The sequence below is a fragment of the Neovison vison genome, chromosome 14 (assembly GCF_020171115.1).
Source record: "Neovison vison isolate M4711 chromosome 14, ASM_NN_V1, whole genome shotgun sequence".
Classification (NCBI taxonomy): Eukaryota; Metazoa; Chordata; class Mammalia; order Carnivora; family Mustelidae; genus Neogale; species Neogale vison.
This window is the reverse complement of record NC_058104.1, coordinates 17,992,929-18,009,142: the sequence shown is the minus strand read 5'-3', so window position 1 is coordinate 18,009,142 and position 16,214 is coordinate 17,992,929. Positions and strand designations below refer to the sequence as shown.

At 43.4% G+C, this 16,214-nt stretch overlaps 1 protein-coding gene across 1 annotated transcript; it reads left to right on the top strand.

The window, feature by feature from the left end:
* The first annotated feature begins 2,625 nt into the window (after positions 1-2,625).
* On the top strand, positions 2,626-15,075 carry ZNF200 (zinc finger protein 200). Its single transcript, XM_044233101.1, has 5 exons — positions 2,626-2,851; positions 3,570-3,900; positions 4,510-4,601; positions 5,145-5,265; positions 12,788-15,075. Exons 2-5 carry the CDS (start codon positions 3,654-3,656, stop codon positions 13,537-13,539), a joined length of 1,212 nt encoding a protein of 403 aa, XP_044089036.1. The 5' UTR covers positions 2,626-2,851; positions 3,570-3,653; the 3' UTR covers positions 13,540-15,075.
* Positions 15,076-16,214: the final 1,139 nt, after the last annotated feature.

The window sequence follows — 16,214 nt, the reverse complement described above, 5'->3', positions numbered from 1 at the left end:
AACCCAGAGCCTTGTTCTACCCACATAATCCATCCTCTGACAGAGATCGTGTGCTCTATCTGCTTAGCTGTTCCTAATTCTTCCTTGCTATAACCCTTCCGTAAACAGCTTCCTGTATTTTTTCCACCATCTCCCCATACACATATTTTTCCCCCTGTTATTCCTAAAATGGCTCCAGAATGTGAACTATCTGATAAAACTTGCTACAGGGGGCCATACGATCCTTCAGAAAGATTAAATAATGTTTCATGCCCAAAGCAATGTTTGTCATTTAACATTTTTTGCTTATTGAATACAGATATAATGGGGTTTTACCTATGTTTTAATTTATTTCATTATCTGTTAGTGAGGCTGTGAATTTTCCATGTGGACTTCTACCTTTTGCTTCATTCTATTTGCTATGTGGAATCTAGATATTGAACTTAGTTGTCTTTAGTACTTCTTCAAAAATATTTTATTTAATTTTATTTATTTGTCAGAGAAGCAGGCTCCCCGCTAAGCAGGGACCCGGTGCAAGACTCAATCCCTGGATCATGAGATCATAACCTGAACCAAAGGCAGATGCTTAATCCACTGAACCATCCAGGCACCCCTCAAAAATATTTTACATACTAAACACCGGTATTTGTATGATGAAAATTTCTATCGTGTTTTTTTTAATTGAGATACAATTCACAAACCACAAAATTCACCCCTTTAAAGTGTAGAGTTAAGTGGGTTTTAGCAAATTCACAATGTGGAAATATCACCACTAAATCCAGAACATTTTCCTCACCCCTAAAACAAGCCCAGCATCCACTAGCAGTCACTTGCCACTCTCCTCTTCCCCAAACCCCTGGCAACTACTATCCTATTTTTGTCTCTATGGATTTGCCTATTCTGAACATTTCATGCAAGCAGAATCACACAGTATGAGGTCTTCTGTGACTGACTCCTTTCACTTGGCATCATGTTTTCGAGCTCCATCATGTTGCAGCATATACTGTACTCATTCATTTCTTATTCTTATATGGATATATTACATCTTGTTTAGCCACTTATCAGGGTTTTTTTTTTAAGATTTTATTTATTTATTTGAGAGAGAGAGACAGTGAGAGAGAGCATGAGCGAGGAGAAGGTCAGAGAGCGAAGCAGACTCCCCATGGAGCTGGGAGCCCGATGTGGGACTCGATCCTAGGACTCCAGGATCACGCCCTGAGCCGAAGGCAGTCGTCCAACCAACTGAGCCATCCAGGAGTCCCCACTTATCAGGGTTTTTTAAAGATTTATTTTTGAGAGAGAAAGAGAGAGCATGAGCTGGGTAGGGGAGGAGTTGCGGGGGGGGGGCTGAGGGAGACAGAGTCTCCACTGATCAGGGAACCTAACTGGGGACTCAATCCCAGGACCCTGAGATCATGACCTGAGCTGAAGGCAGATGCTTAACTGACTAACTGACTGAGTTACCCAAGCTGCCCCAACATTAAATTAACGTTCTTTTATGTTCTCTTATTGGTTATTAAATTCCACTTTTTGTACACAGTATAAGGACACATGCTGTCTTTCCAGAAGAGTAGGCAATTTTTGCTAGCACCATCTATTTTACACTAAGTTGAAATGCTACCCTTTCATAGAGGTCCATGTACATTCAGATCAACTTTAGCACTTACTATTCTTTTCTGTTCTTGGTCGTTTTTGCTTTTGATGTCTGGAAAAGCAAGTATCCTTTATTTTTAGAAAAACTTTTGGTACCACAGTTTTAACACTAGTCTGTAACATATTTTAAAACATGGCTAAATGAGTCACCTATAGTTAGTTAGCGTTAAGGGAAAAAACCATCCATCTATACTTTTACTTTGGTCATCCAGCGGGAGGCAGGCATTACATAGAAGAATAAAACGCTCCCTGCCCCGGGGCTGTCACAACCCTGATCAGCGCTTCACTGGGGAATGAACCGAGTATGGAAACAACTCAGGGAGAAAGGGCGGTTAGGCCTCCCTGAGAGGCTGAGGACGGAAACGAAGGCGACTGGAAAATGATCACCAGGATTTCCCAGAAAACAAGACGGCCCATTCAGATCGCAAGGTAGAAGGAGGCAAGCGGGGGAGGGGAAGGTCGCCAGGTTCTGATCTATGGGCCGCCCTTACCGGAAGGGACAACTGTGACAGGACCCAGAACCGGGCACAGACCCTGACACGCCACCCACTCACCGCCTCAGCGGTCCTTCAACAGACCCACGATGCGGCGGCGGAGACAGCCGCAGCCTCTCTCAAATCTTCCGGTCCGAGAGGCAGCCCACTTCCTGTCGAGCCCCGGGAAAGCGGGATGGAGTCGGGGTGGGACTGTCCCGCCCCAACCGCCGCGCCTGGCGGCCTCCCAGTGGCTGTTCGGAGCCGAACTACATTTCCCAGCAGACGATGGAGCGACACCGCCAGTACCTGGAGAGGAGCCAGCCCGTCATGGAGGATTGGAGCCTACCTTCTGCTTTCCGTCTTCCAGATAGAGCCACGGAAACAGCGGCTGCCGCCAGCCCGTCCTCCCTCTGGCGCTGAGAGCTCTGCTTGTCGTCCTCGAGCGTCGCCTTCTCAAGCACAGCCCACCCGCTCCGAGCGGGGAGACCAGGCTTCCGCACTGGAAACGAGGCACCGGTTGTGACGTCACGGCTGCGGGGGCGTCCGGCCTCCCAGAAGGCACCGTGTCCAGGCCGTCCTCCCCAACTGACGGCGCCTCAAGCCAATAGTCGCCGGCGGCCTGTGAGGACACTCCGAAGGGCGAGGGGAGGGCTCGGCGTCTCGCGCCTCGTTTCCCGGTCTCTCTGCGCCGGGGTCTCTGAGCCGTCCCCTGCGAGCACCCGGGGGAGGCAGAGCCCTGAGAGGTGAGGGGCTCCGCGAGGGCGGGAAGCAGGCTGAGATGGCCTCTGGGGAGCAGAGCTTGGTCTGTTGCTAGGGGAGCCGCGCCAGCTAGGGAGCCGGAAACTCACTCCGGGCAATGCTGTCGTCTGGGCATTGTGATAAATGTACCCCTTGGCCGGTGGGAGAGGCTCCGGAATGGGCCTGGCCTGCTGGTCCCCCTGGGATGTCCCTCGCCGCTCTCAGCAGGGCTTCCACGAAAGGAGTCAGCAGGCCCTGTATGGGCTTCTCGTGCGGTCTTGTTTGCTCCATGAGCGATGCACTGCCCCCCGCCCCGCAAGGGCACCCGAGGGATCCGCGGTCCAAGGTGTGCAGTTCGGCTTCATTTATGGCCAAGCCAACTTCTAAGCTGATGCCCTCGGTACTGGACCCCAGGTGTCCTGTCTTCTAGCCCATTGCCCTTCCTACCAGCAGGAGTTAAACCGCTCTTCCCAGTGGAATTTGCACTTCATGTATGTTCTCAAGAAGGTGACCCCTGGGGTTTGGGCATCCTCCGTCTTTCCTTCTCAGAGCTTCCTCTCAGGCCTTGCTAGAAGTGTCCAGTTCAGGGACCTTCCGTTTGCGTTCGCAGTTCCTCACCACAGCTTGTCTTTCCTTCCGCTTTAAATCTCATGTGGCCCCACTGTCCAGGCCGTATATTGGACCTGGTCTTTGTGGGTAAACCATGGTTTCTCTCGTCTGCAGCTCGGCTCCCTGACAGATTTTCTTCAGTAAGAGGTGACTCCTGAAGCTCTGCGAAACGAGTGTGGTGTGTGATTGCAAGGCGCGATGGCTGCAAAAGTGGTTCCAATGCCCCTAAAGCCTAAGCGGTCCTTTATACTGAGAGTTCCTCCGGACTCCAAGCTGGGCCAAGACCTACTTCGGGATGCTACTAGTGGGCCCAAGACCATCCACCAGCTGGTTCTGGAGCACTTCCTCACCTTCTTGCCCAAGCCAAGCCTGGTCCAGCCCAATCAGAAAGTCAAGGAGACCTTGGTTATTATGAAGGATGTGAGCTCAAACTTTCAGAACAGACGTAAGAAGCACACGCTGTTTCACTAGAAGAGAAGGGACTGGTAGTAGGGGCAGACATAGGTTTTTATGTTAGTGATGAATTCAAGTTAGGATAGTGGGTATTGAAAAAAGTTGATTCTAACGTCAGCATGTTGGGGAGAGGGAGTGTTTGTGCTCAAGCTGGAACTGGAGTGGCTTGCTGGGTGTGTGTAAAACCCATAGAACAAACATAGTGTCATTTTTTTACCCAAACGTTGGGAGGGTGTTTATCATTTTAGGATAAAGAACTGTGGATGAATTGTTGAACTGACTGCAGTTTATGTGGAATTTTGGAAATTTTGTGCTTGTGGGCACCTTCGGACATTACCCTCCTCTAGCCTTCCCTTTAGCGGTAATGGGAATTTTTAAAGTTCTTAAGAGAATCATTCTTTTCATAATGAGGAGACCCTATATAGGTTCAAGACCCTGTGGTTTATGGCTTGAACTCTTCCTGGGCTCACAGAAGCAAAAAAAAAAAATCCATGAATTGCCTTCGGAAGAAGTGAGGACAGTGTGGCCTTAAGGTGTAGTTAGGGGTTCCCCTATTAGAGCCACTGATTTTTCCATTAACTACAGCTTCCTCTTTACCCAGTGCAACCTCATCCCATGGTGAAGCTTCTGCCCAGAGAAGGAATCCAGCAGAAACAGGACACAGTGTCTCTGTATTTGAAAACTGAGCCTGAGGTGGGTTTGGTTTTCCCGTTCACTGTTTTGAGTACCTCACCTTCTCTGCTCTTTCAGCAATCCCTGCTCAGCCAACCCATGTATAAAAATACATTCTTGGGGGAGCGCCTGGGTGGCTCAGTGGGTTAAGCTGCTGCCTTTGGCTCAGGTCATGATCTTAGGGTCCTGGGATCAAGTCCCACATGGGGCTCTCTGCTCAGCAAGGAGCCTGCTTCCCTTCCTCTCTCTCTGCCTGCCTCTCTGCCTACTTGTGATCTCTCTCTGTCAAATAAATAAATAAAATCTTTAAAAAAAATACATTCTTGGGAGTCTGTAAGGAGAGTGGGCTCATTTTTCACTGCCTCCTTGGATATTTCTCTTCTGCTTGTCTTTTGGCTCCTGTCTCAGCCTGGCTCTCTGGTCCGTGCTGCAGCTGTGTGGAATTTATAGACCCCTTTCACCTTCCCTTCCCTGATCGCTGGGCTTCAGGCTTTTTTGCCAGCAGAGCTGTAAAAGAACCAAAGAACCTTTGTTACTAAGGAAGGGGGCCTTTTGCTGTTTCAGGAACTGGTGGTCCTTGAGGACTTGAATGTATTTCACTCCCAAGAAGAATGTGTGAGCCTGGATGCTGCTCAACAGCCCACCTCAGAGAAGGAAGACAATGTCGGGGAGATGATGTTACTGGGTGAGAGATCTTGTGTGTTCATACTGAATGCTGTGGAAAAAGCATGTTCTGTTTTGTCAGATTTTTTAAAAACCTGACTGACACTAGCTAAGTACACGGTCACACACATTTCATTTTTGTTCTATCCCATGTGGCAGAGCCTGCCCCAGCTGTGGTGGCCATTTTTCCTGTATCTTTAGGGCAGCAGGGGTGGAGGAGACTTGTTTTTGTAAGCAAGAGCTGCAGCTGATGTCCTGACATCACACATTCAAACAGATAGAAAATGCAGGCTGATTGTTTGAGTCCATTTTCTGCATTTAATGCTAGTCCCTCAACAGGTGTATTTTCAATTAGTGTTTTCATTGGACCCATGATTCTTTTAAGTCTTTTTTTCCCCCTCGATGTCTAGTAGCTATGAAGTCTACTAGTGTGAATGCAAATATATCCCATGTTGATGGGAATACTATATAGCACTTACTAAGCACCCATGTGCCATTATGTACGAGGTACTAGTCTAAGTGCTTTGCTTTATTATCACATATATCGCTCACAAAAGTACTGTAGAATATATGAATTATTACTGTTTTACAGATGACAGAACTAAAGCAGAAACATATTAAGAAATTGCTAAATGTTGGGCAACCCTCTTGGGTCCCTCCCTCTTCAGGAGCTTCATACTAGTGCTCAATAAACTTTGCTTTCCTTCCCAACAAAACAAAACAAAAAAAAGAAAAATTGCTAAAGGTCACACAGCAGTAGGTAGCAGAGCAGGGATTTGGACTCAGGAATTCTAATATTAGAGCTTGCAATCTTAGATCTTAGCCCAGAATTACACTGCCTTCCTGCTGCATTTCTCAAAATATTTTCAGTGAGTTGTCTATATGGTTGGTGAATGGGGCGTTCTTTCATTTGTCTTTATTTGCCAGTAATGGTTAAAAACTATTCTTAAATGAGAATACTACATATGAACTCATCTGGCAGCAGCTTCTCTGTAAGCTGCTAAGAGATGATTCAGCCTTTTTCTACAAATACACTGCTAACCTAGAGTCAGGGGCCCTCAGAAATCATTTTGCCAAGTGCCTTATTACTTTTTACTTTGCCTTCAGGGCTGTTTGCTTTTGAGGCTTAAGTGGAGCAGAAAGTGGGTTTTGTGAGTTGCCTAGGGTAACAAAATCAAATCCATGACTGTTGAATTCCGTAGTTGTCTTACATTGTGTGGTCGGGTAGTGTGGTACATGGAGAGCCCGGTTAATTTCCCACAAGTTATTCTATGTAGTATTTTTTTAATATTTTGTGTATTTTGTGTGTGTGTGTATGTGTGTACACACTTAGTGATTGATTGAGTAATCGATTGTAAACTCTACACACCCAAAGTGGGGCTCCAGCTTATAACCTGAGAACAAGTATGTTCTACTAACTGAGCTAGCCAAGCAACCCTAATATTTTCTTATTTTAGAGAGAAGCATAAACAGATCACATTTATTACACTGGGTTTTTCTTAGTCTTTGGTAAAATTAGCATTTATTTTAGATGACTGGTTGATGGGTATGTTGCTAATTCCAGGAACACTTTGGTCATGGACCCTGAGGCTCTCAGGCCCAATCATCAACCATACCCGAAAGCTGATGATTTAAACCAACATTTAATATATGCTACTTGCTATGTACTTAGGCAGAGTTGGATTCTGGAGTTGATTATCAGTGGGTTGAAATGATACATAGTGCTCCCTTCCTGCCCACTAAAGCTTCCAGTTTGTTTTTAAAAGATAAGTCATTCACATAAAAAGATAACCATTATGAAACCATTATAGCCATAAAGAGCTATGACAAGGTCAAGATAGGATTTGGACCCAGGAGCAGAGTTTGCAAGAAGATAGAATTCATTTTAGATGAGACTGAATCCAGGACAGGAAATAAAGTGAGATTATTCTCCAGGTACTTGGATGTTAGGAATTGGAGGTCACATATAAAGATGTAGAGATTTGGGAGTCATCAGTATATAGCTGACATTTGAAATAGTAACATTAAGTAGTTTGAAAAGGGAAAAGTGTGAGGGAATGAACCTTGGAGGTATAGGAATCACAGAAGAATCCTTGGCGGAGGAAAGAAAGTGTGTCTCAGTTCAAGTGAATCACATAAAACAACTGAAAATGTAGAACACTTAAATTTTCAAAAAGATAGTTCTTTTGGTCATATCTGCCCTCTTCTATGGTAAGAGAGTATAAGCCTTTTCAAGATTAGTGCACATTGACTACATACTGCACAACAAAGACCGACTCCGTAGATTCCAGAAAGTGGAAATAACACAACAGGATCTATCACAGTGCAGTACAACGAGAAAGTAATAATGAAACTGGAAAAAAAAAAGTTCCCTTCACTGAGAAATGATTATTAAGAACCTTGGGCCACAGGAGAAATACAAATTAAAATTACACAATTTTTCTAGGGGTGCCTGGGTGGCTCAGTCAGTTAAGAGTCTGCCTTCAGGGGGCGCCTGGGTGGCTCAGTGGGTTGGGGCCTCTGCCTTCGGCTCGGGTCATGATCCCAGGGTCCTGGGATCGAGCCCCGCGTCAGGCTCTCTGCTCTGCAGGGAGCCTGCTTCCTTCTCTCTCTCTGCCTGCCTCTCTGCCTAGTTGTGATTTCTCTCTGTCAAATAAATAAAATATTAAAAAAAAAAAAAAAAGAGTCTGCCTTCAGCTCAGGTCCTGGTCCCAGGGTCCTGGGCTGGAGCCCCGCATTGGGCTCCCAGCTCAGTGGGGAGCATGCTTCACCCTCTCTCTCTCCCCCTGGTTGTGTTTGCTTGCTGTCTCTCTCTCTCTCTGTCAAATAAATAAATAAAATCTTTAAAGAAAAATAAATTTTAAAAAATTACATAATTCTCCTAGAATATAGCTTGTTTCAGAATCTATAGTACAACACAGAAGTAGATTTGAACCAATGGGAAGGAATATCATGTTGACTAGGAAAATTTAACATTAAAACATCAGTTCTCCCCAAGTCCGTTTATGAAGTGAATGTAATCCCTTTAAAAATACCAGTAGGATTTTTTCCCCTGGAATTAGATAATCTGATCTCTAATTCAATTGGAAAAATAAACACGAATAACCAGGAAAATTGAAAAGAAGAGCAATGGAAAGGAAGGGGCTCTTAAAGGTGTTGGTACAACTCAGCCTTTTGGCGAATCATACCCTACTTTGCACACCAAGAAAAAGCCCCAGCAGATATGCTTAGGAATACAAATGAACCATAAACACATGAAAAGATGTCCAGCCCTACTCTTAATTAGAAATGCAGATTAAACTTCTACCAGGTTACCACCTTTTTTCATCTATCAGATTTCTAGAAATCAGAAACTTAACACATTGGTAGTGAGGTTGTTGGGAGAAAGGTGTAATCCTGGTGGACATGTAGAATGGGACACTCCCTATATATGGAATCTGATTACCAGTATTAAAGAATCCAGCAGTTCCACTTCTGTGAATCTAACCTACAGATAACAGTGTACTTTCAAAATAATATGCAAATGAGGTTATTCATTGTAGTACTGTTTGTGAAAACAAGATTGAATACAATCCAAGTGTTTCTGCAGGGGGCTAGTTGAATATGATATGTCCACACAGCAAACTATGGTATTCGCCATGCACTGGAATGTAATGATCAAAATAAAGCAAGTAGCAGACATATACATAGTTTACTATCCTTTATATAAAAAAGGGGAGAAAGGAAAACCTATCATCTATGGAAGAATAAAAAGAAACTAATAAAAACTGCTACCTATCTGGATGATGAGTAGAATGGATGGGGACAGGGACTAGAGTAAGACTTCTTAGCATATATCTTTTCATATTTAGATTTTGTAACCATATGAACTATATATTAGCTACTAAAAATTTTTTTTTTAATCGTAAAAATTAGGCGGGACGCCTGGGTGGCTCAGTTGGTTAAGCAGCTGCCTTCGGCTCAGGTCATGATCCCAGCATCCTGGGATCGAGTCCCACATCAGGCTCCTTGCTCGGCAGGGAGCCTGCTTCTCCCTCTGCCTCTAGCCTGCCACTCTGTCTGCCTGTGCTTACTCTCTCTCTCTCTAACAAATAAATAAAATCTTAAAAAAAAAAAATTAGTCCACTGGGGCTCCTGGGTGGCTCAGTCAGTCGAGCATCCAGTTCTTGATTTCAACTCAGGTCATGATCTCAGTGTTGTGTGAGATCAAGCCCCACTTTGGGTTCCATGCTAGTTATGGAGGTTGCTGATTCTCCCTCTCTCTGCTCCTTTCCCTCCCAACCCCCCCATCCCTGCTCATGCTCTCTCACACGTGCACGCGTGCTCTCGAATAAATGAATAACATCTTGAAAAAAAGAGAAAGAACAAAATAGGGAAACCTGCTATCACTATTAATATCAACTGGATAAAGCAAAAAGATAAGAGGTTAAGAAGAGTAAATATTGGGGTGCCTGAGGGACATATTTGGGTCGAGCGTCTACCTTTGGCTCAGTCATAGTCCCAGGGTCCGGGGAGGGAGCCCCACATCAGGCTTCTTGCTTGGCGGGGAGCCTGCTTCTCCTTCTCCTCCCTGCTTGTGCTCTCTTGTTATCTCTGTCACTGTCTCTGTCTCTCTTTCTCAATTAAATAAGTAATACCTTTTTAAAAAAGAATAAGAATAAATATTGGGAAGGGAGGGGCCCAAAATATGGTTTATACTTAGAAAATCTAAAAGAATCAACAAAAACTTCTTCAATAGTTTTAAAGTAGGTAGATAGGAATATATAACAATAGCATTCTTTTTTTTTTTTAAAGATTTTATTTATTTATTTGAGAGAGAGAGACAGTGAGAGAGAGCATGAGCGAGGAGAAGGTCAGAGAGCGAAGCAGACTCCCCATGGAGCTGGGAGCCTGATGTGAGACTCGATCCCGGGACTCCAGGATCACGCCCTGAGCCGAAGGCAGTCGTCCAACCAACTGAGCCACCCAGGCGTCCCAACAATAGCATTCTTAACACAAAATGATGGAAGCTGCCATTCAGAATGGCTATAAAATAGTAAATCACAAGGGCGCCTGGGTGGCTTAGTCGTTAGGCATCTGCCTTCAGCTCAGGTCATGATCCCAGGGTCCTGCTCAGGCTCCCTGCTCAGTGGGAAGTCTGCTTCTCCTTTCTTCCTCTCCCTCTCCTGATCACCCTGCTTGTGTTGCCTCTCTTGCTGTCTCTCTCTGTAATACAGTAAAATCTTTAAAAAAATAAAAAAGTAAACCACAGATGTTTTACTGGTAAATAAAGATTTTTAAAAATTGGAGAAATGCAAGTCTAAATGTGAAAACTACAATCATGTAAAGATATTAGTACCCCACATTTATTTATACTAAAAACATTAAGAGTCAAACTTTTAAAAAGGATATTCTTGCTGATTTTTACCAGTATTACACATTACAAACCATAATTTACAGTGTGATATTAAGCTCCAAATGTATTAAGAGTTAAGTATAAATATAAGTCATAAAGGAACACCTAGAAAATAGAAAATTTATCATATTTTGATACTTTTTTATGGTTCTAAGTTGTGGAGTTACAGAGGAAGACTTCAGTTAAATATTTGTATCAGTAATGATTGACACAGATTAAGATTTGCAATATGTAAAATTTATTTAATTTTCTAAAAGTCTCAGCCCAATCAATTAGTAGATTGTAATACTAAAGTACAAAAAAAGCTACAATGAGAAACCATTTTATACCCATTACATGATTTTAAGTTCAATCTAATGCTGGCAAAATTAGGTAAAATTGATACCCACATGTTGATGGTAGTATTAAAATTGGTAAGCTGCTTTTGGTAAGAAGTGTGGGAATCTCTGTCAAGAGCTGTGATAAGTATTGCCATTTACTTTGACCCAGCATTTCTTTCTTTCTTTTTTTTTTTAAAGATGTATTTATCTATTTATTTGATAGATGGAGATCACAAGTGGGCAGAGAGGCAGGCAGAGAAAAGTGGGGGGGAGGCAGGCTCCCTGCCGAGCAGAGAGCCTGATGTGCGGCTTGATCCCAGGACCCCAGGACCACGACCTGAGCTGAAAGCAGAGGCCCTAACCCACTGAGCCACCCAGGCAGCCATGATTCAGCATTACCTAAGGAAGTGAATGAAAAAGAAAACACCTTGGGGCGCCTGGGTGGCTCAGTGGGTTAAGCCTCTGCCTTCGGCTCAGGTCATAATCGCAGGGTCCTGGGATCGAGCCCCGCATCGGGCTCTCTGCTCTGCAGGGAGCCTGCTTCCTCCTCTCTCTCTGCCTGCCTCTCTGCCTACTTGTGATCTCTATCAGATAAATAAAGAAAAAAATCTTTAAAAAAAGAAAAAGAAAACACCTTTTAGTGTGAAACTGTCAAGTCCAGCAAAGACATGTATTCCATGCTGTGGTCAGCCACATATCAAAGTGGTTGATTTAACCCTTTATTTTCAGCAAGTTACCCAGAGTTTTGGGGGTCCCTTTTCACCCCACCTTTTCATGGCATACTTTTTTTTTTTTTTTTACTTTGTTATCTAGTCTTTGTAATCTGTTATTTTACACAGACTTCTTTTGGAGGTATAAATACAGAAAGTGTACAAATCGTAAGTGTTCACCTTTGATTTTCACAGAATGTATACATTTGTCTAATCACCATTCAAAATGACTATTCCTAGCATCCCAGAAGTCCCTCTTGTGCCCATTGCCTAATTACTATCCCCCTGCTCCCCTAAAGAGACCACATTGATTCCCATCATACTTTAGTTTTATTATTTCTGGTCATCACTGTAATGCCCAAATAATCACCAGCCGAGTGAATGTGATATGCCTTAATTATTTCTAGTCATTTGAATTATTTCCAGTTTTTCACTGTATAGGATATTGCATACAGTATTATCGAATCCTGTAATATGATAGTATTAAATGTAGTGAAATAACTCACCTCACTGTTCATTAACTAGCCTCCAAAAGAGTATGAGTGGTATCCTTTAGTATTTATGTCCTATATCCCTTGGTCCTTAGCTCACTGCTCTACGTAGAATATAATAAGATCAATATGCACTTGTTGAGTAATTACTGCCTATTCAGAAAGCAAAAATGAAATCTTTCAGTGTAGTCCCACTCATTTCATTTAAAAAAAAGGGGGGGGGCTGTGTGCTCACATTGCATAGTAAGATTTATCAGTTATATATACCACCCACAATAAGAGCGGAAAAGGAGTGTTGATAATGATTATTTGCTAGTCCTCAGATTTCTGACACTCAAGATTTTTTTTTTAAAGATCTTATTTATTTGTCAGAGTGAGAGAGAGCACAAGCAGGCTGAGTGGCAGGCAGGCAGAGGTGGAGAGAGAAGGAGGCTCCCCGCCAAGCAAGGAGCCTGATGTGAGACTCGGTCCCGGGACCCTGGGATCATGACCTGAGCCAAAGGCAGCGGCCTAACCAACTGAGCCACCCAGGCATCCCTCAAGATTATTTTTTGATGAGAAATCTAACTTGTTTTTCCCTGCCTGGTGTCATATCCCTCAAAAGTTACTAAATTCTCTGTTTCCACAGTCAATGATGTTAATCTTGAGAGTGAAGATCTTCAGAAAGAAACCATAGAGAATGAACATCATAGAGAAGAGATTGCAGATTGTGATGAAGTAGATCGTTCTGTAGTCTCTGAGGAATCTCCATATTGCCATAAAGACAGACTAAATACATCTATTTCCAAGCAAAGGAAAATGAGAAATCTTCTAGTTACCATTGAAAATGATACTCCACTAGAGGAACTCTCAAAATATGTGGATATCAATGTGATTGCACTTACCCGAAATCGGAGAACAAGAAGATGGTACACTTGTCCACTGTGTGGGAAACAGTTTAATGAAAGTTCTTACCTTATTTCCCACCAGAGGACTCACACTGGAGAAAAACCCTATGACTGTAGTCACTGTGGGAAAAGCTTCAATCATAAAACAAACCTTAATAAACATGAGCGAATCCATACAGGAGAGAAACCTTATTCATGTTCTCAGTGTGGGAAAAACTTTCGTCAAAACTCTCATCGGAGTCGCCATGAAGGAATCCATATAAGGGAAAAGATATTTAAGTGTCCAGAATGTGGGAAAACCTTCCCAGAGAACAAAGAATTTGTGCTTCATCTGCAGAGTCATGAGGCTGAAAGGCCATACAGTTGCAAAAAATGTGGGAGAAGATTTGGTCGGCTGTCCAACTGCACCCGGCATGAAAAAACCCACTCAGCATGTAAGACCCGAAAGCAGAAATGGGATCAAGAAAGGTCTGGTGATCCTGCCTCAACCTGAAATGTTTCATAAGGAACTCTGAATTCCCTGGCTGTCAGAAAAGATGCAGAAATGGGAAAACCTCATTAAAGCCAAAATTGGATAAATACCCATCTTGGCTAAAACCTCCAATTTTTAGAAAATTCACAGGGAAGAAAACATCCTCAAGGGCTATACCTCAGTTAGCATCCACACTTTCTGGATAAAGGAGCTTTCTTCTGTGAACTTATACAACATTGTATAGCCACAGATCCCTTTCCCACGATGGCTTCGAATATGAGTCTGAAGGCCACTCACCAGCAAGGTGAGCAGTGACTCAATGCGTATGGAAGTATATCATTCCCTTACCCCCGCGTAGGAATTCATGCTACAGGAAAAAAAATAATGCAAAGGTCCTTATCTGGAACTGTGTTCCCCTGAAAGAACCAAACTACTGATTTGTTAAGCCAATAGCTTCTATTAGCAATTCACATAACCTCAGAATACCCTGTTAAAGCTTGAGTGTTGAAAGGGATTGTTTACTTTGGAATATAGGAAAATACAGCAATTGAATGTCAAAGACTTACTCTATCATTTTTACATGATCTAAACAATTGATCTCAGTAACATTTGCATTTTGTAGTGAAAAGTGACTTTCACAGGAATACTTTTCACAACATACTTTTAAAGTGTCTACTGTTCTTACTGTGTTCCGTCCGGCTCTTGCTCAGACAGCTCTCTCTTGCCTTTCCATTGCCAAGAGAAGTTCGGATCGCTTAGACCCACCCACCGAGCCCCGCTACTGGAAAAGCTCTTCAGAATCTGGTCCCTCTGATGAGCCAAGAAGAAAACCTGCCTACAAAGGAAATCCAAGAGCCTGAAGAGGAAGAGGAAGACATTGGCTTAGACCCATGACTGGTCAATAACCTTACCGTGTGCTTAATTCCCTTCCAGGCAGTCATCAGACCCTTGGCAATGGGTGGTCACTACCTCATAAGCAGAGTGTTTTATTTTTAGCAGGGGTCTCCAGTGGCTAGCTCACACTGCCCCTCAAGGAGACAAGACTCTAGTGTCTCCACTGTAGTGGATACTTTTTCTCTTTGGCCTGATACCCACTTTCCTGACTTGTCTGCCCAGAGGCAAGGCCAGCGGTGCCTTCAAGGGACCGATCCTGTGGTGTGTTACTTTAACGATTCTTGATCAGTTTTTGCTTTTCTTTTAGGTTTCCTAAAGTTTTACATTGGTATTTTGATGGAAATAGGTTAATCCTATAAACTGTTTGGGGAAACTTGTTAGCTTTATAAATTTTGTTTCCCATCCAGAAACATACCTTTCCATTTACTCAAGTATTATATTCCTGAGTACATTTTTCTAATTTTCTTCATGTAAGTTCTGTACAATTTTATTATTGTAAATAGTTTTTTCATTGTATTTTTCTAGTTGATTATTGTTCTTACATAGGAGTTATTTTTAATTATATATTTGTGAAACTGGCCACCTCATTGATGAATGTTGTTAATTTTCAGTAATTTCTCAGTTTCTCAATTTGTGGTTCAAAATTATACCACCCACAAGTAATAGTTCTGTTCTTTTTTGTTATTTTTTAAACATGTAGGTCTAAGCTTTGTTTTGGTTCAAAGCATACTAAAAGAGGACCTTTGATGGTACAGTTCAGTCCTGAGTCCTAATTCAAACACTTAAAGGCTACACATAAAACTGTGCTTTATTAATGTTGTATTTCGAGCCTACAAAACCCTTTAAAACCAGGGATAAAACTGGCTGCCAGCTGTGTTGTTCTGTCTTGAGAAGACTGGCTGGGGTTTGGCTGGTTATCACACCTGGAAAACAAAGGCTAATTGGCTGCCAGGCAGAGACTGGAGAGGGTGGGGTCCGTGCAGAAGAGACTTCTGTCCCCTGTGAAATGGTCTGACTACACAGTCCTCGAGGCCTGTGGGTGTGTGATACTCTTGACGACACAAACTCCTTCCCCACTCCAGGAAGTGCCCTCAGTGCCCTGGGCTGTGGTGCAGATGAGGACCCGTGCAAAGGCACTGGCAAATATTGTCCCCAGGGTGGGGCTTGGGCCACCTGACTTCCCTGCACCTACCCCTTGGATCCCAGAGGGTCTGGAACAGAATGTTCCTCACTTCTGCCCTTGAGCTCAGAGCACGATGCCCAGGGTCAGCGTCCCCAAACAGGAGTGCACTGGGAAGGTGTTAGATGAATAAGTGCTCAATACGGAGCTGACAACCAGTTAATGAAAAACAGTTAAGCACACAACAATGAATGCTTTTCCAATAGAGCATTGAGTCTCACTTAGAACATCTGAAGGCCCCGATAACCAAGTCCAGTAGCAACTACAAACAGAAGACAGCATCCCACAAAGATGCAGCACAAGGCCCCAGGCTATAAAAGGAAGCAACATACCAGTGGAGTTTCTTAGGGTGGGAGGCGGGGGAAGGGGGATAGGAATTCATTAAAATCAAAACTACCTATACAGCTCCACATTCACAAGTGCTAGGAAGGGAAGGATTCTAGGAGAGTGTTACAGGTGGATTTTCCAGAGAGGACTCTGGGCAAGTGGTCTTTAAACTGAGACCAGATGGGTGATATAGAGGAGGAACGGGGGCAGCAAGGGGCTTTTCCAATAAGAAGACATGAACACAACTTTTAGATAAACTGGAATGGCTACAAGAAGTATGAAAGAATCTTCAGGC